General features: G+C 35.6%; 1 protein-coding gene and 1 pseudogene across 5 annotated transcripts in view; both read left to right on the top strand.

Annotated features, from left to right (window-relative positions):
• Positions 1-19,779, top strand: part of ZMYM4 (zinc finger, MYM-type 4) — a 163,543-nt gene that overhangs the window by 42,146 nt on the left and 101,618 nt on the right. For all 4 annotated transcript variants that reach the window (XM_010841194.1, XM_010841191.1, XM_010841192.1 and 1 more), the window contains one exon: positions 4,299-4,344. In XM_010841194.1, the coding sequence (XP_010839496.1) occupies positions 4,299-4,344 (46 nt within the window). The remainder of the gene's footprint in view (positions 1-4,298; positions 4,345-19,779) is intronic.
• Positions 1,072-1,992, top strand: LOC104989507 (annotated as a pseudogene). Its single transcript, XR_825377.1, has one exon. The product of XR_825377.1 is annotated as a 60S ribosomal protein L6 pseudogene (transcript).

Below are 19,779 nucleotides of genomic sequence, written 5' to 3'. Positions count from 1 at the left end.
TTCTTATTTGTAAATATACAGGTTAGATAAGAAGCACCCAGACACATTTAGCAAAACCACCGTATTATAGTCTTACTTGTACATTTGTTGTCACCCCAATGTTAGATTTTAGGCCAAGCAGGTGTTCTGCAGTTCTGATGTAGTCCATATTTGAGAGTAGTGTTAGTGTTAAGTGAGCAGTCACCAACAGATTTGAATTAAAAGATCAAAAAGGCAAACAACCCAATCAAAAAACGAGCAGAAGATCTAAATTAGACATTTCTCCAAAGAATACATGCAGATAGGCAACAGACACATGAAAAGATGCTCAACATCACTATTATGGGTTTTTAAAAAATTTATTTAGTTTTACTTGGAGGATAATTGCTTTACAATGTTGTGTTGGTTTCTGCCATGTATCAGCATGAGTCAGCCATAGGTATACGAATGTTCCTTCCTTTTTGAACCTCCCTCCTACTTCCCACCCCATCCTACCCAGCTAGGTTGTCACAGAGCACCAAGTTGAGCTCCCTGCATCATACAGATCTGTTTTACATATGATAATATATATGTTTCAATGCTGTTCTCTCAATTCATCCTGCCTTCTTCCCCTGCTGTGTCCACAAGTCTTTTCTCTATGTCTGCTTCTCTATTATTGCCCTGCAGATAGGTTCCTTAGTACCATTTTTCTGTTGTTGTTTAGTAGGTAAGTTTTGTCTGACTCTTCTGTGACCCCATGGACTAGCCCACCAGGCTCCTTTGTCCATTGGATTTTCTAGGCAAGAATACTAGAGTGGGTTGCCATTTCCTTCTCTAAGGGACCATTTTTGTAGATTCCATATATATGTGTTAATAAACGATACTTGTTTTTCTCTTTTTGACTTAATTCACTCTGTATGACAAACTCTAAGTTCATCTACCTCACTAGAACTGACACAAATTTGTTCCTTTTTATGGCTGAGTAATATTCTATTGTATATAACATCACTGCATATTAGAGAAATTAAATCAAAATTATAGTGAAGTGACCTCACACCAGTCAGACCTCACACCAGTCAGAATGGCCTCATGAAAAAGTCTACAAACGGTTCTTTCCCATCTTGCAAGATGGCGGGTGAAAAGACTGAGAAGCCAGATACTAAGGAGAAAAAACCTGAAGCCAAGAAGGCTGATGCTGGCAACAAGGCTAAAAAGGTGGAAAAGGTGAAGAAAGTTAAGAAGGGGAAGCCCCACTGCAGCCGAAATCCTGTCCTGGTCAGAGGAATTGGCAGATATTCCCGATCAGCCATGTACTCCAGAAAGGCCTTGTACAAGAGAAAGTATTCAGCAGCTAAATCCAAGGTCGAAAAGAAAAAGAAGGTTCGTGTTCTTGCTACTGTCACAAAACCAGTTGGTGGAGACAAGAATGGTGGTACCCGAGTGGTCAAACTTCGCAAAATGCGTAGGTATTACCCTACTGAAGTTGTGCCTCGAAAACTGTTGAGTCATGGCAAAAAACCCTTCAGTAAGCATGTGAGGAAGCTGCGTGCCAGCATCACTCCTGGGACCATTCTGATCATCCTCACTGGGCGCCACAGAGGCAAGAGGGTCGTTTTCCTGAAGCAGCTGGTCAGTGGCTTGCTACTTGTGACTGGGCCTCTATCCCTCAATCGAGTTCCTCTGCGTAGAACACACCAGAAATTTGTCATTGCCACCTTCACCAAAATCGATATCAGTGGTGTGAAAATCCCAGAACATCTCACTGACACTTCAAGAAGAAGAAGCTTCGTAAACCCAGACACGAGGAGGGCGAGATCTTCGACACAGAGAGAGAGAAATACGAGATCACAGAGCAGCGCAAGGTTGATCAGAAAGCTGTGGACTCACAAATTCTGCGAAGAATCAAAGCTGTCCCTCAGCTCCAGGGCTACCTCCGCTCCGTGTTTGCTCTCACAAATGGAATTTATCCTCACAAAGTAGTGTTCTGAACTTCTTGCAAAGAACCTAATTAAATAACTTGTCATTTCAAAAAAAGAAAAAGTCTACAAACAATAAATGCCAGAGAGGGGATGGAGAAAAGTGAATCCTTCTACACTGTTGGTGGGAGTGTTCTCCATTTCACTATAGTAAATCAACTATACTCCAAGGTAAAATAAAATTCTGTGAATAAGAAAAACAAAAACAAAAAATCAAAGTGAGTCAAAAGTAGATTCTCCCTTAATTGAAGCTCTACCATAGTAAGAAGTTCAAATACACAGAGAGGCTAACATTAAAAGGAGATAACCACATAACACTGGAAATTGTACTTGAGGGGCTTCAATGTATTGAAAATATTATTTAATGGATTTGAATATATATTTTGAAAATTTCTGTTTAAAAAATACTGGCATATGCTGACATACCGTTTCCCTAGTTACTCTTGTTTCATTTGTGCCTTTCAGTTTTTAATATGCAAGACTTCATGGAAATAGTTTTCTTAATGTGTTTTTAGAACAGCTTAATAGAGATGTAGTTCATATGTCATGCAATTCACCCATTTAAAGCATATAATTCAATAGTTGTATTTTCACAGTTGTGCAACCACATCAGTTTTAGATCATTTTCATCACCAGAAAAAGAAAAAGGCAGTGTTGTCCAAAAAATGCATTTTCTTCAAACACTCAAACCCCTTTTCAGTGTAGCCCAGTGCTTTCATTCTTTGGCTTGCAGAGTCATGTCTCCCGTTTCCCTTTTATTCACATAGCTCATTGAGTGGAATGGTAGGTAAAGTGGCCTTTACTGTTTCTTTCCTTTTTCACTGTTTATATAGTTGAATTCAGTTATGTTAAATGTGTTTAATGAATCATCTGCATGATAATTTTTTATTTTTCTTTTTGTTTTCTTTTTGAAATTTTGAAATTTCACCAGGATGTGCCTTCCCGCCCCCCACTTTCTCTTTGGTATTTGGTATACCCATTCAATCTCAAATATCCATTTATTTAGTTCAGGGAAATTTTCTTCTATTATTTCACCTGTTTATTGTTCTCTTCCTTGGATTTGCCTTTGAGATTTCTTTTATACCTCATTGCTTCATCTTTCATGTTTTCATATAAAATATCTTTCAACTCTAACTTTTTGTTTTGTTTTTTTTGGAAGTTTTTAGAACTTTTGTCAAAAGCTTGCCCAGCAAAATTTTTATTTTCTTGTCTGCTAATATTTTCATATGTCTCCTTTTCATGGCCATCTGGGTTTAGTTTTTGTATCTGTAGCCTCTCACGTATCTCAGCACTTAAAAGTAGAAACTTCTTTTCTGTAAATTGTTTCCTCCTGGAGTGGTTATTCTTTAATTCTTCTTGAACCTTCTCTTTCACAGAGTTAATTTCTTTCAGAAATCTGGGATCCTTGATTGTCTTTTTGTTCAATGAATCTTAGATATTATTGATTACTATAGCTAGCTGTTGTGTTTTATTTGTAGTTATGTAGGTAGCTAGGTAGTTCTTTTTCCCTGAAGTTTCCCCTTTGAATGGGGAGACTCACCTGTAGTTTAGTGGGTTTATCATGAAGCAGACTTGCTTCTCTTCTTGCCTCATGGATGAATAGTAGGTAGGGAGGCAGGAGGTTGGAATGCTCACACTTGGCAAAATGAGGAGGGCTTTAAAGACTAGAAGTGAAAAATGCTAGTTGTGTCTTTATCAGCTTCTGAGTGGAGTTCCCTCTGCTTTAGATTTCCCCTTCTCTGTGTCTGTTTTAAAGGTCTGAAATTACTTTATACTTGGCTCTGTTTCTGTATTGGGCCCTAACATACTCAAAAAGGAATCATTTCTGTAATTTGACTAACTTTGATTTAAAGAGCAGCAGATTTCTGGCTTTCGCCTGAGAGTAAAACCTATTGATGCGATTGTTCTGTTCAGTTTTGATTAGAAGTTTAACATAGTTCTAATAATAAGTGTTGAAAGTTCTCAGTAAGTGTTGGCTGTGTTTTATTATTATTACAAATGTATATCATCTTTTGTGTTATGTGATAGAAAAGTGATTTGTAGCTTTTCCAAATCACTTTGTTGTATACCTGAAACATTGTAGATCAACTATACTTCAGTTTTTATAAAACCTTAAAAAATAGCTTTTTTAATAGGGAGAGTATGTATATATCTCTTAACTTTTGGTTTGGAAGTTTTGGCCTGAGAACCCTTTTATCCATACTAAATTTTTGTTTTACTCTATTTGGTAGTGTTTTTGTTTCTATTGTTATGAATTTGCATACTTTGGGTGAAGATTACGGCTCTTAAGGGAGGAAGAAGGGATACTAAAAAGTATGAATGAAGAATGATAATAATGTTACTTTTCTTTTTTTGCTTTTTCAGTTTGAGCAGAAAACTGGTGCAGTTTTTGATGAAATTGTAGAGAACTGTAAGTACCATTCTTAAAAAAAAACCCAAAACAGTGGTGTCTTAGATAATAAATACAAGTCTAGAGAAGGCATTTATCTATCACAGTGATTAATTAGGGCTAATTAGTGTGATGGTCCAACTTGATTTGGTTTAGATCTTTCCACACCATCTTAGTGTTTTAATAAAGTTAATCTGACTTGTAAGAATCTTACTCTTTTCTTTAAATATTCTTGTAGTTATTACTATTGAAATATAGCCATGGTTTGTATATGTGTGGATCATGTTGAACTTATCACTCAAACTTTGTTTACAGGGTCTCTTAATTCTCTCTTCATATTTTTTCCATTGTTACATGATTTTCTTAAAAGAAACTTTGTTTCTTAGATTATAAAAGTAATACATTCAATTTTATAATACAAAAATGAATAAAGCAGAAAATAAAAACCTTTATCTTTACCATTCTCCAAAGAGAATCTGGTTTGAAAGTGTAATATATATCTTTCCAGACTTTTTTCTATGAATGTGAATACATATCTTTATGTGATGGGCGGGAAGAGTGTACTGTTCTTGCATTTTTCATACAACTGCCTGGACATCTTCTGTTAGTGTTTATGGACCCATTTTATCCTTTTTAGTGTGTACTCAGTATTTTATTGTCTCACTGTACTGTAAGTTAACCAGATTCCTCTTTTACATGTGTGATATTATTTTCAACTTTTTACTGTTACAAACAGTGTTAAGTATGCATTTCTGTACACGTTTTTGTCTACTTATTGAAGTGTTTGTGTAGAATAAATTCCAAGAATAGAATTTTTTCTTCCAGTTTTATTGAGATATAATTGGCATGTTTTGACTTATGTACATCATTAAATGATTGCCACAGTAAGTTTAGTGAATCTAAGAATAGAATTGATGAATCATCAAAGGATGTTCATGCACTTGCTTATGATGGATAAATTTCATCATCTAAAATTCCTAAGGCAAGGGAAATGTGCTTTTGTTTTGTTTTGTTTTCTGTTTACCTTCACTAAAGGGATCTAGTAGTACCTTCCTTCTCTTTGGAATTAGTTTGTTAATATTTTTTGAGTGGTAACAGTTCTTTAGATTGCATATTGAAAAGTAACTAGCGTTCCTGATCTTCAGTGGATTTAATTATTAAATGTCCTTTTTATTGCATGCAAGTTTCAAAAATAGACTTTTGCTTGCTTTTCTCAAGAAAAAACATTTAGAAGTGTACTGGGGTATTTCACAGATATCAGGGAGGAGATAAAGAACACATTTCCTCCAGGGAACTCAATGAAACGTGATCATGGGCCTGCTCTCTCTAGTACTGCCAAAAAGCAGTTATGCTCCAGTGACTTTTAGTCTTTTTGTTTATCCATTTTAGATTTTAAGTTCCTAGTAAAAAGATTATAATTGGTCCAGCTGGTGTATCTTTGAACCAGTTGTCTGTGGTCGGGGGAACAGGGTCAAAAAGTAAAACATGCTGTTAGAAGGTATTCCTCAGCCATTGCTTCACGTTCAGCAAGTAATTTTTGATTTCCTGCTTCTGGATATGCCTTTGCTCAAGTCTGTATGCCAGAAATAGTAATTAATAGTAATAGTAATTAATCAAATAGCTTTCTAATGATGCTTTTGATTGGATACTTTTTTTGTGAAAGATGTTGCAGTACCAACAGTTTTAAAGCAGAAATCTTAAGGCAGTAAAGTACTAAGCATGCTGCTCCATGTGGCTCTTGACACACAACGTTTGGATTTTGTATTTCTGGTGCAGGTACTCTTTTTTGCTCCAGCCCTGCAAGCATTTTTAGGCTAGGGGTTTGCAAGCAGGGGATTTTAAACCAAATGTTGAACGCAAATGGTGTGGTAAAGATTACCGTTTATCTCCCTCTTTCTGGTAGTTTATAATTAAGGGGCTGTTGAAGGCAGAGAAGTAACTAGCTTGGAAGAGGAGGCTGCTCTGCCTCCATAAGGGAGCTCAGGAACATAGACCTCTACATATAGAGAGAAGGGCAGACCACTATATAGATGGTATTCTGGAAGTTTCTGATTCCAAAGATGGCCATTTGAGGCCTACCATTTTGTCTTGATGTCCAGAAAAAAAGGAGATTCACTATATCTCAGGCAGGTGCCTGAAAATGTCTTGTGTAATACCAGACCTAACTGTGTGTTCATTGCCCAAGACCACTAGGATGGGAACTTCAAGTATTTGTTTTATAAATCAAGTTCAGCCTTTCTAGGGTGCAACCTTTCAGCAAACTACAGTGTCTGCTACTGTAACCCTATCAGTGAGGACTTCGGGAAATTTGGTTTAAACATGAAAATAGTTAAATTGGCGTTCCAAATATATAGTGTTTTCAATGAAAGAGATTTAAAAGAAAAAAAAAATCTTCAATATTTTATGCAAATCAGAAGAGAAAGTAGAGTTGTCCACCTTCTAGTTTGTCATTTGTCTGGAGAATTGTACTGTCGATTTTTTAAGGTAACATGTTGGTAGTGGAAATGACTGATGTATAACTCATGTTCCTTTAACCATTGCTTCACATTATTTATGTGCAGTTTGAAAGAAGTTCAAAAATAATTTTTATTGACATATAGTTTATTTACAATGTCAATTTCTGCTATACAGCAAAGTGATTGTGTTATACATTTTTTTAATATTCATTTCCATTTATAGGATATTGAGTATAGTTCCCTGTGTTTATACAGTAGGACCTGGTTGTTGAGAGATTTTTTAAAAAATGCTTTTAGATAACTGCTTCTTTAAATCAAGGACTTCCATCGACTGAATGGCTCTAAGGTAACCACCAGGGAAGAATCCACCTGCCAGTGCAGTTTCAGTCCCTGGATTGGGAGGATCTCCTGGAGAAGGAAGTGGCCACCCACTCTGATATTCTTGCCTAGGAAATCCTATGGACAAAGGAACCTTGTGGGCTACAGTCCATGGGGTTGCAAAAGAGTCAGGCACGACTTGGCGAGTAAATGATAATAACAAAGATAACCACTTGGTCATTTACCAGTGGTTAATTTTCTTACTGATAGAAAAAGTTCATTGAATGTAACAAACTCGACAACTTCAAGGGAAAAATAAGAGCATTGTTGAATTTTCGTGTGCAGTCTTTGGATTAAAAAACTATTCTTATTGTTTTGATCACTTGCAGTATACTAGTTTATTTGTGAAAAACTTTACATGTATTACTTTTTTAAAATCTTGATCATTATATAACTGGTAGATTAGATTCAACCATGTGTTGATATAACAGAAACACAATAGAAAAACTTTATTTATTTATTTTTTATTTTTTAAATTTTATTTTATTTTTAAACTTTACATAATTGTATTAGTTTTGCCAAATATCAAAATGAATCCACCACGGGTATACATGTGTTCCCCATCCTGAACCCTCCTCCCTCCTCCCTCCCCATACCATCCCTCTGGGTCGTCCCAGTGCTCTAGCCCCAAGCATCCAGTATCGTGTATCGAACCTGGGAAAAACTTATTTTCTATGTGAAAAAAGCCTAGATGAAAAAATGCTCTGGTTATCAGGAATACAGGGTGTTCTGGTTTTCTTTATCACTTCCTTAGTGTTTGGCTTCCATTCTCTGATGTTCTGAGATTCCTGCTGTGTCTTCAGCTTGTGATGGGTTAGGGAGGAAGGCAAAAAGGCATACTTCTCAATGGAATCAGCCTCTTAAAGAACTTTCCTAGAAACTCTACATATATACATTGGTTTCCATTTCATTAGCCATCCTGATTTTGAAGAAAACTAGGATTGTCCTTTAGCTGTGCCTGTTGGTCCAACAGTAAAATTAAGGATCTCTCAATGAAGAGAAAGGGAATTGTTACCAGGTGTGTAATCTCTGCCATAACAACCCTCTGGATGAAGATATTACAGCTGTTTCTGTTTTACCAAGGAGGAAACTAAGGCTTAGAGACATCATTTAAAGTGGTACAACCAGGATTTGAATGCAGGTTTATCTTAACTCCCAAGCTCCTCTAAGCTCCTCTTAAATCTCTTGTTACCTATTTCTGAACTGCCCCCTGGTTCACTGGAATCACAGGTCTTGAATAGTAATTGTTATTCGGTAGAAATAAAAGGATATTTTGTAAAGTAATTTAGAGATATTTTAATGAGTGTTAACCATGACGAGTTTTTGGTACCGTCTATCAGCAGTAAAGAATCCGCTTGCAATTCAGGAGACACAGGAGACGTGGGTTCGAGACGTGGGTTCAATCCCTGGGTTCAGAAGATTCCCCTGGAGTAGGGTGTGCCGACCCACTCCAGTGTTATTGCATGGAGAATTGCCATGAACAAAGGATCCTGACAGGCTGCAGCCCATAGAGTTGCAGAGAGTCAGGCACAGCTGAAGCAACTGAGCACACAGAGTGTCAACATCAGTTTGTGTTTGAATTATAAAACATCTGTCTTATCAGTGCAGTTCAATTTTTAAAAGAACTAATAAGTTGAGCAGTGTTGTTTTTTTTTTAAACCTCAGAGCTACTTAAAAATTTCTGTTTATATGGCCTATTGCTGAGTATTGTTTTTGTCCTTCCAGCATTTGAAGGAATATCTTCTTTATGAAAATGTTGAAATCAAAACCTAGAGTTGTCTTTAAAGATAAAAACATGGGTATAAAACTGAGATGACTTTAACTTAAAACACCTCACCATTCTTAATAATTTTCTAGTTTATTAAATAAAAACATAGTTTTTTTTTTTGAATTAAGCATTGTATTAAGTTTTTAAACTAATTTTTTCTTTATTTCTATGTTGCTAAAAGGAATATGTATTTGAAAACAAGTTACACTTTTATTTTAAGATTGTTATCTTTAAAACTGAGTGGTGACGGGAAAACTTAGAGACTGAAAGGAAGACATGAGTTGCATATGAATTTTAGTTTATATTGATAACTAGTATAAAAGATTGGTAGAGTTGAAAGTATAAGACAAATGTTTAAATATAAGATGATTCAAATACAGGGTTCTCATCCATTTTCCAATGAAAAGATCACAACACTTAAGTTTTTAATTTCTACAGTGCATGTTGTCTTAGACATATAGATGAAAATCAGGTGTCTGTTGATCCATGTTAATTCAACTACTTGTTAATTTAAATATATACATCTTTAAACTTCATGTTGCTGCTGCTGCTGCTAAGTCACTTCAGTTGTGTCCGACTCTGTGCAACCCCGTAGATGGCAGCCCACCAGGCTCCTCCGTCCTTGGGATTTTCCAGGCAAGACTACTGGAGTGGGGTGCCATTGCCTTCTCCAAAACTTCATGTTAAGTAATATTAATTTAGAAAATACTCCTTTTCTCACAGTTATTTTGTGAAAGAATTTTAAGTACCTAACATGCATATTTTAGAAATTTGACTTTGTTAACACTAGTGTCATTTCTTAAATCAGTTAATAGTTTTCTAGAGCCTGCTGTCTAAATTATTTAAGATAAAGCATAGTTTGAATTTGCATTCTTATTACTGATAATGTGCTGCTTAACAGATCACCATAGTGGTTTAAAACGACAGTTTTATTATGCTTGTCGATCTGTGGCTCAGATATTCCGAAACGATACACGTGAGATGTCTTGTTTTTGTTCTGCAATATCTTGGTTCTTGGCTAGGAAGATTTGGAAACTCAGTAGGGAGAATCTGGAAGTGTGTTGTGTATCACATTTATCCTTTCATCTGTTGATGGACATTTAATTTGCTTCTATGTCTTAGCTGTTGCAAATAATGCTGCTATGAACATTGGTGTGCATGTATCTTTTCAAATTTGTTTCCTCTTTCCTGGATATGTGTCTAGGAATGGAATTGCTGGATCATATAGTAACTTTTTAGTTTTTTAAGAAAACTTCAGATTGTTTTCTGTGGTGACTGTCTCAGTTTACATTCCCACTAACAGTGTAGGAGGCTTCCTTTTCCTCTACACTCTCTCCAGCATTTATTATTTGTGAACTTGTTGACGATGGCCATTCTGACCAGTGTGAGGTCATTGTAGTTTTGATTTGCATTTTTCTAGTAATTAGCTATGCAGAGCATCTTTTCATGTGCCTGTTGGCCATCTGTATGTCTTTAGAGAAATGTCTATTTAGGTCTTATGCCCATTTTTTGGAGTGAATTGTTTTTTTGATACTGAGTTGTATGATGTGTTTGCTTATTTTGGAAATTAAGCCTTTGCCAGTCACATTGTTAGCAAATATTTTCTTCCATTCTGTAGGTAGGTTGTCTTTTTTTTTTTTTTTTAATGGTTTTCCTTTGCTGTGCAAAAGCTTTTTAAGTTTGGTTAGGTTCCATTTATTCTTGCTTTTACTTCTTTTACCTTGAGAGACTGATCTAAGAAAATTTTATGTCTGAGAATGGTTTGCTTATGTTCTCCTCTAGGAATTTAACGTTTCATGTGTTATCTTTAAGTTTTTAAGTCATTTTGCATCCATTTTGATGTCTGGTGTTAGGGAGTGGTCTAACTTTAGTGATTTATATGACACTGTCCAACTTGCCGAACACCACTTACTAGAAAGACTGTCTTTTCTCCATTGTATATTGCCCCTTTGTTGAGGATTAATTGACTGTAGGAATGTGGTCGTATTTTTGGCCTCTCTGTTTTGTTCTGTTGATCCATATATCTGTTTTTGTGCCAAAACCTTCATGTTTTGATTGCTGTAGGTTTGCAGTATTGTCTGAAGTCTGGGATGTTGTTCCTCTACCTTTGTTCTTCTTCCTCTGAACTGCTTTGGCAATTGTTGGTCTTTGTGATTCTGTGTAAATTTTAGGATCATTTTTTCTTTTAGGATCGTTTGTGGAAAATGTCATGGATAATTTGATAGGGATTGCATTAAATCAGTAGATTGTGGTGTATAGTGTGGCCATTTTAGCAATATTAATTCTTCAAATCTGATGTCAATATTTTATAGTTTTCAGCATATGTCGTTTACCTGCTTGGTTAGGTTTATTCCTTTTTTTTTTGGTTTAAACAATTTTAAATGAGATTATTTTTAAACTTTCTGTTTGTGACTTCATTGTTAGTGTAAAGAAATGCAACAGATTTCTATATATTGAACTGTGTCCTATTATCTTGCTGAATTCATTTATTCTAATTGTTTTGTGTGGAGTCTTTAGGGTTTTTTGTATGAATATTGTATCATCTGCATACAGTGACAGTTTTACTTCTTCCCTTCCAATTTGGATATGTCTTCTTGTTCTTGTCTTTGCTGTGGCTAAGATTTCCAGTACTATGTTGAAGAGAAGTGATGAGGGTGGACATGCTTGTACTGTTGGAGAATTTAGCAGGAAGGCTTTTAGGCTTTCACTGTGGGGTGTTACATTGACTGTGGGTTTGTCATAAATAGCTTTTATTATGTTGAAATACGTTCCCTTTGTACTTGTTTTGGTAAGTTTTTAATGAATGGGTGTTGAATTTTATCGTTTAGAGTTTCTGTTGCCTTATTGGTTTTCAGTTTGGACAGTCTGTCCATTGATGTCAGTGGGGTTTTGAAATCCCCTACTGTTGTTATGTTCCCCTCGGTTTCTTTTTTATGTCTGTTAGTACACTGTTTTATGTGTTTAGGTGCTCTGTATTAATGATCCTTTTGTTATTATATAGTGTCCTTCTTTGTCTGCCTTTACGATGTTTGTTTTAAAATCTTTTTTTTTTTTAATGTTGCTATCACTTTGTTGTCATTTCCATTTACATGAAATGCAGTTTCCATTCCCTCACTTTCAGTCTGTTCATGTCTTTTGCCCTAAAGTGGGTCTCTTATAGGCAATATGATTGTACATTCTTGTTATCCAATCAGCTATCATGTGTCTTGTGATTGCAGCTTTTACTCCATTGACATTTATAATTGTTATTCATAAATATGTATTTATTGCCATTTTTCTTTGCCTGTCTTTATAGTTTTTAACCACATTTTCATTATTGATCAGTATATTGTTTGGTTTTGCTTATTTATGAATTTTGTATTATTTTTGAATCATTCTATATGTTACCACTTTGTTTTTTCATTATACTTGGTATTTGTCTGTATTCATTGTTTAGCTCTCATTCATTCATCACTGATGTGTAATTCATTATTAACGCCCACCCTAATAAATTTCTGTTTATTCATTTTTAATTGTGGTAAAAATCGCTTCTCGGCCTTTTGGCTAAGATCAAGTGTAGTATCTGCTCTTATCAGTTTAATTGTGGTAAAAAACACATAATGCAGAATTTACCATCTTAATCATTTTTAAGTGTACAGTTTCGTAATATTAAGTACATTCACATTTTTGTGCAACAAATCTCTGAAACTATTTTGTCTTGCAAAACTGAAATTTCTATACCCATTGAACAAAAACACCCTCCCGTCTTAAGGTTTTTACGTGTTGTAACATGTATTAGGGTTTTCTTCTTCTTTTTTTTTTTTTTGGTTTTCTTCTTTTTTAAGAATGAGTAATACTCTGTTGTATGGCTAATACCACATTTTGTTTATCTGTTTTATTGATGGGCATTTGGGTTGCTTCTGCCTCTTGGTCTATGTGAGTAATGCTGCAAATACCACCTTTTGATATGCTTGTTGGCCATTTGTGTTCTGGCAGAAATGTGTTTTTCAAGTCCTATGATCATTTTTGATTTTTTATTCTTACAGTTGATTTATGAGTTCTTTATGTATTCTGGGTATTATTCCTTATCAGATGTATGATTTGCAAATACTTTATTCCATTCCATGTGATGCCCTTTTACTCTGTTGATAGTTTCTTTGGATGTGCAGAAGTTTTAAAAATTGTTTGTCCCATTTGTTTATTTTTGCTTTTGCTGCCTGTGCTTTTGGTGTCATATACAAAAATGTATTGCCTCTTCCAGTGTAATGAAAGTTTTTCCCTGTGTTTTCTTTTAGGAGTTTTATACTTTTAGGTCTTCTGTTTAAAATATATCACAATTTCAAAATCTGCTTTACTGTTTATAGACTTCTTGATATTTCTAGTTTTTCCATTGCCAGTCTTTCCTCTATGAACATCCTTGTATGTCTTTTGATTCATTTAAGAAAGTATCATGTGTGGAATTCATGTAAAATCTATTATGGTGAGTCTCTGTCAAAAAACAAACTTAGAATCTTTTGGTTTAGGATAGGAATTGACTAACTGTTTCTCTAAAAGACCAGATAGTTAATATTTTAGATATTTTGCCATCTCTGTTGCAGCATATTCAACTCTGTCTTTTCGGCATGAAAGCAACCATAGACAATACATGAAGAGATTAGTGTTTGTTTCCAGTGAAACTTTATTGGCACTGAATTTTGAATTTAACATTATTTTCATGTGTCTTTTTTGTTTTTTAACTGTTTAAAAATGTGAAAATCATTCTTAGCTCATGGGTTATGTAGATAGGACACAGGTGGCTTTTGGACTTAGCATTCAGACATAATTTACATACCCCTGCTCTAGAGTGCATATGGAAGGTGATTGCTCAGGCATTGGATGTGTACATTCTCAACTTACTAGAACTGCAAAATTTACTGTTTTCATTTGTTTATATTTCTACCATTGTTTAGAGTTTTGGTCACTATGCATCTGGGCAACACTTATTACTAGACTTAAATATTTTGTAATTATAGTAGAAGGAAATGGCAGCCCACTCCAGTGTTCTTGCCTGGAGAATCCCAGGGATGGGGGAGCCTGGTGGGCTGCCGTCTGTGGGGTCGCACAGAGTCGGACATGACTGAAGTGACTTAGCATAGCATAGCATAGCATAGCAGGTATAACATGGAATTCATTTTTAAAACTGATTAATAATTTAGTTGAATATTTTTTCATGTTTTTGGCTCTTTCTGGTTCCTCTACTGCAAAATCTGTTGCCCATTTGCTGTTGCACTGCTGACCTTTTCTTAACTGCATTGTAGGAGTTCTCTAAGTATCGTAAAGAAGAAACATGTCAGTTATAAATATTAAAAATGAATTTTCCTAACTCATGACTTGACCTAATAAGTCTTTGCATAAGCTGAAATTAATTTTAATATATTTGAATGATAATAAATATTAGAGTCTTTTGTGATTTGATTTTTAAAAAATTTTATTTAGATAAACCTTTTCTAGGCTGACATCAGAAGGATATTTCATGTTGTTTCCTAAAATGTTCATTGGTTTTACCTTTAACACATAGCTCTTTGAATTCTTATAGAGTTAACTGTTTCAACTGTTTTATGGTTTGGGTTAGGGAATTAATTTATTTCTTGCCATAATACTAACAAATTATCTCATTACCAATCATCAAATACTGTTTTCTTCACACAGTTACTTGAAAAGCTATTCTGTAGTGTATACCTATGGGCTTTCCCCCACATTGTCCAGTGGAATTTTTGTTTATTTCTGTGCCATGTTCTTTTAATTAATTTAGCTTTGCAATAAGTCTTGTTTGATAACCTGATAGTTCACATATCCTTGAAAATTTTTCTTCAGGAATGTATCACCTATTCTTGTTACTGTTCATTTTAGAAATACTTTACCAAGTAGCTAACAAAACAAAATTGTAAGAGCAGAATTTTGATGGACTGTTTTTTGAGTCTGTCGATCAACAGACAATTGGCATGTTTATGATATTGACTGACTGTGAACTTTGTGTGTCTTTTTATTTATTTAATTCTTTATTGCCTTTCAATAAAATTTTATAATCTATAAAGATTATCTTGTAAGCTTTTTATTTTATATTTTAGCATTTAAATCTTACTTAATTTGATATTTATTTTTGTATGCAGGATAAGATTGGGGTACAGTTTTTTCAGATGAGTAATTACTTGTGGTAACATATATTAAATAACTTATCTTTTCATCTAAATAGTTGATATTCATCAGTGAACTCAATTGGCACTACTGAGATGTATTTAAGTCATATATATGTGGGAATCTTTTTCTGAATTTCTTTTACATTCTTTTAACATTTACATAGTAATATTTATCATAAACATATATTTATTGCTATATTATCTTCAGTGATTTCATTAATAGTATGTATTATTATAAAAATATGTTAATACTGTATACTTTTTGGATTTGAGGTATTGGCTTTGCTCTGCTCTGTCAAGCCAGTGTCTTAGTTTTAATCTGTTAAAGCTTTTCTTTAGGCTCTTCACCCACTAAATTTTAATATGATTTATTGAATATCTGAAAATAGTCTTTTGGAATTCTGATTGAAAATACATACATTTATATGTTATTTTTTTGGAAAATCAGTATTTTACTATATTTTTCTGTTCAGAAACAAACTAGATTTTAATACAGATTTTGATTTATGCCATTTACTTAATTTTTAGAGTTGCTTTCAAGTAACTGTATTGTGTTTTTCTTCTGTCATTTATTCTTAAATATCTTATTTTTGTTAAGTGTAATAGTTCTCATATTTTATCACTTAGGGATAATTATTGTTGGTTTCAGTCACATTTGCTAAGGCTTTATTACATTAAAAACTCCCCATTTTACAAGGAATGGCCGAAGAATATTTATATATTACTGAACTCAATTTGCTAATATTTCATTAAGGATTTTTTCTGACAGACTTTGTGTACAGCTAGAGTTATATCTTCATTAAATGTTTTATAGAATTCATAGGAAAACCACCTTGGCTTACAGATTTCTTGGTATGAGGTTTTTTGTTTTTGTTTTTAAAGGCATACATTTCCCATTTATTTTAAAATTTTGAGCATGATTGTTTTCCAAAATATTTTTGATGTCTGTTGTAGAACTTCTCGCCATGAAACCTCAGTTCCTGACCCTGAAATGCTACTCTTTTCTGTGAGAATGAATGTGCCTCCAAGGGACCTGGCGCATCATGCACTTTTCACAAGGGTGTGCAAGAACTAATAAATCAGTCCTTATGAGATTGAATATGCATTTGGTATGCACTTTAATTTTCCTAGGTATATAGAATACTCTTTCAACTTTGTCCTTTAATACTAAAGGAAAGAAGAAAACCTATGCATGAGTACTAAAAAATCTGATCTCCAGAAATCAAAACAGTATCAAATAACAGTTGTCCTTCAGAACCAAGTATGTGACTGTTAGTTAGTGATTTTTTTTTTCTTTCTCATTCTTTCTTTTGAAAGTGAAAGTCACTCAGTTGTGTCTGACCTTTGCGACCTCATGGACTGTAGCCCACCAGGCTCCCCTGTCCGTCGAATTTTCCAGGCAAGAATACTGGAGTGGGTTGCCATTTCCTACTCTGTGCTGTGAGGTTTTAAGTTATGAATTCAAAATTTTCAGTAAATACAGGATTATTTATATATTTACTCGTGTCAGGTTTGTTATGTTTTCAAGTAGTTTGTTCATTTCACTTAACTGGTCTTTTCCTTTTAGGTTATAATTATTTTAAAAGTGGGAAGGAGGGACTTCCCTGGCAGTCCAGTGATTAAAACTCTGCCTTCCAATGCAGGCAGTGCAGGTTCAATCGCTGCTCAGGGTGCTAGGATCCCACATGCCTAGGGGCCCAAAAACCAAAGTATTAACCACATAAAAAATATTGTATAACAAATTCAAAAAGACATAAAAAAGCTGGTTCGCATCAATAAACTCTTTCTAAAAAGTAAGGGAAAGGATGGATACTTTGCTGACAAAGGTCTGTCTAGTCAAAATCTATGGTTTTTCCAGTAGTCGTGTATGGATGTGAGAGTTGGACTATAAAGAAAGCTGAGTGCTGAAGAATTGATACTTTTGAACTGTAGTGTTGGAAGAGATTGTTGAGAGTCCATTGGACTGTAAGGAAATCAAATGAGTCAGTCCTAAAGGAAATCTGTCCTAAATATTCATTGGAAGGACTGATGTAGAAGTTGAAGCTCCACTACTTTGGCCACCTGATGTGAAGAACTGACTGACTGAAAAAAACCCTGATGCTGGGAAAGATTGAAGGTGGGAAGAGAAGGGGACAACAGAGGATGAGATGGTTGGATGGCATCCCGAACTCGAGTTTGAGCAGGCTCCTGGAGTTGGTGATGGACAGGGAAGCCTGGCATGCTTCCTCATGGGGTCGCAAAGAGTTGGACACGATTGAACAACTGAACTGAAGGATGGATAGTGGCAACTGTTTATGGTTTTAATTTACATTTCCCTGCGGACTAATGATTTCAAACATTTTTTCAGTGTGTGTATTAGCCTTTCTTAAAATGTTTCCTTTGTAAAGTGTCCCAAGTCCTTGCCCATTTTTTGAATTGTTGGTTTGTTTTTTCTATTATATTATTATAAGGGTTTTTTACATATTCTGGATATGAATCTTTTATTTTATAGATGATTAGATAGAAATAGTTTCATTGAGTTAGACAAAGCTGTGGTCCGTGTGATTAGATTGACTAGTTTTCTGTGATTATGGTTGCAGTGTGTCTGCCCTCTGATGTCCTCTTGCAACACCTACCGTCTTATTTGGGTTTCTTTTACCTTGGACGTGGGGTATCTCTTCACGGCTGCTCCAGCAAAGTGCAGCCGCTGCTGCTTACCTTGGATGAGGGGTATCTCCTCACCACTACCCCTCCTGACCTTGAACGTGGAGTAGCTCCTCTAGGCCCTCCTGCACCCGCGCAGCCACCGCTCCTTGGACGTGCCCTGCCCGAACTAAGCCATGCCCTGTGGGGCGACCCAACGGGCAGGTCATGGTGGAGAGGTCTGACAGAATGTGGTCCACTGGAGAAGGGAATGGCAAACCACTTCAGTATTCTTGCCTTGAGAACCCCATGAACAGTATGAAAAGGCAAAATGATAGGATACTGAAAGAGGAACTCCCCAGGTTGGTAGGTGCCCAATATGCTACTGGAGATCAGTGGAGAAATAACTCCAGAAAGAATGAAGGGATGGAGCCAAAGCAAAAACAATACCCAGTTGTGGATGTGACTGGTGATAGAAACAAGGTCCGATGCTGTAAAGAGCAATATTGCATAGGAACCTGGAATGTTAGGTCCATGAATCAAGGCAAATTGGAAGTGCGCAAACAGGAGATGGCAAGAGTGAACGTTGACATTCTAGGAATCAGCCAACTAAAATGGACTGGAATGGGTGAATTTAACTCAGATGACCATTATATCTACTACTGCGGGCAGGAATCCCTCAGAAGAAATGGAGTAGCCATCATGGTCAACAAAAGAGTCCGAAATGCAGTACTTGGATGCAGTCTCAAAAACGACAGAATGATGATCTCTGTTCGTTTCCAAGGCAAACCATTCAATATCACAGTAAGCCAAGTCTATGCCCCAACCAGTAACACTGAAGAAGCTGAAGTTGAACGGTTCTATGAAGACCTACAAGACCTTTTAGAACTAACACCCAAAAAAGATGTCCTTTTCATTATAGGGGACTGGAATGCAAAAGTAGAAGTCAAGAAACACCTGGAGTAACAGGCAACTTTGACCTTGGAGTACAGAATGAAGCAGGGCAAAGGCTGATAGAGTTTTGCCAAGAGAACACACTGGTCATAGCAAACACCCTCTTCCAATAACACAAGAGAAGACTCTACACATGGACATCACCAGATGGTCAACACCGAAATCAGATTGATTATATTCTTTGCGGCCAAAGATGGAGAAGCTCTGTACAGTCAGCAAAAACAGGGGGCTGACTGTGTCTCAGATCATGAACTCCTTATTGCCAAATTCAGACTTACATTGAAGAAAGTAGGGAAAACCAGTAGACCATTCAGGTATGACCTAAATCAAATCCCTTATGATTATACAGTGGAAGTGAGAAATAGATTTAAGGGCCTAGATCTGATAGATAGAGTGCCTGATGAACTATGGACAGAGGTTCATGACATTGTATAGGAGACAAGGATCAAGATCATCCCCATGGTAAAGAAATGCAAAAAAGCAAAATGGCTATCTGGGGAGGCCTTACAAATAGCTGTGAAAAGAAGAGAAGTGAAAAGCAAAGAAGAAAAGGAAAGATATAAGCATCTGAATGCAGAGTTCTGAAGAATAGCAAGAAGAGATAAGAAGCCTTCCTCAGGGATCAATACAAAGAAATAGAAGAAAACAACAGAATGGGAAAGACTAGAGATCTCTTCAAGAAAATCAGAGATACTAAAGGAACATTTCATGCAAAGATGGGCTCAATAAAGGACAGAAATGGTATGGACCTAACAGAAGCAGAAGATATTAAGAAGAGGTGGCAAAAATACACAGAAGAACTGTACAAAAAAGATCTTAACGGCCTAGATAATCATGATGGTGTGATCACTCACCTAGAGCCAGATATCCTGGAATGTGAAGTCAAGTGGGCCTTAGAAAGCATCACTACGAACAAAGCTAGTGGAGGTGACGGAATTCCAGTTGAGCTATTTCAAATCCTGAAAGATGATGCTGTGAAAGTGCTGCACTCAATATGCCAGCAAATCTGGAAAACTCAGCAGTGGCCACAGGACTGGAAAAGGTCAGTTTTCATTCCAATCCCAAAGAAAGGCAATGCCAAAGAATGCTCAAACTACTGCACAATTGCACTCATCTCACACTA

Source organism: Bison bison, unplaced genomic scaffold, assembly GCF_000754665.1.
Source record: "Bison bison bison isolate TAMUID 2011002044 unplaced genomic scaffold, Bison_UMD1.0 scf7180017864158, whole genome shotgun sequence".
In the NCBI taxonomy this organism is placed as follows: Eukaryota; Metazoa; Chordata; class Mammalia; order Artiodactyla; family Bovidae; genus Bison; species Bison bison.
Note: the sequence above shows the minus strand (reverse complement) of the source record. Positions and strands in the feature narration are given on the sequence as shown.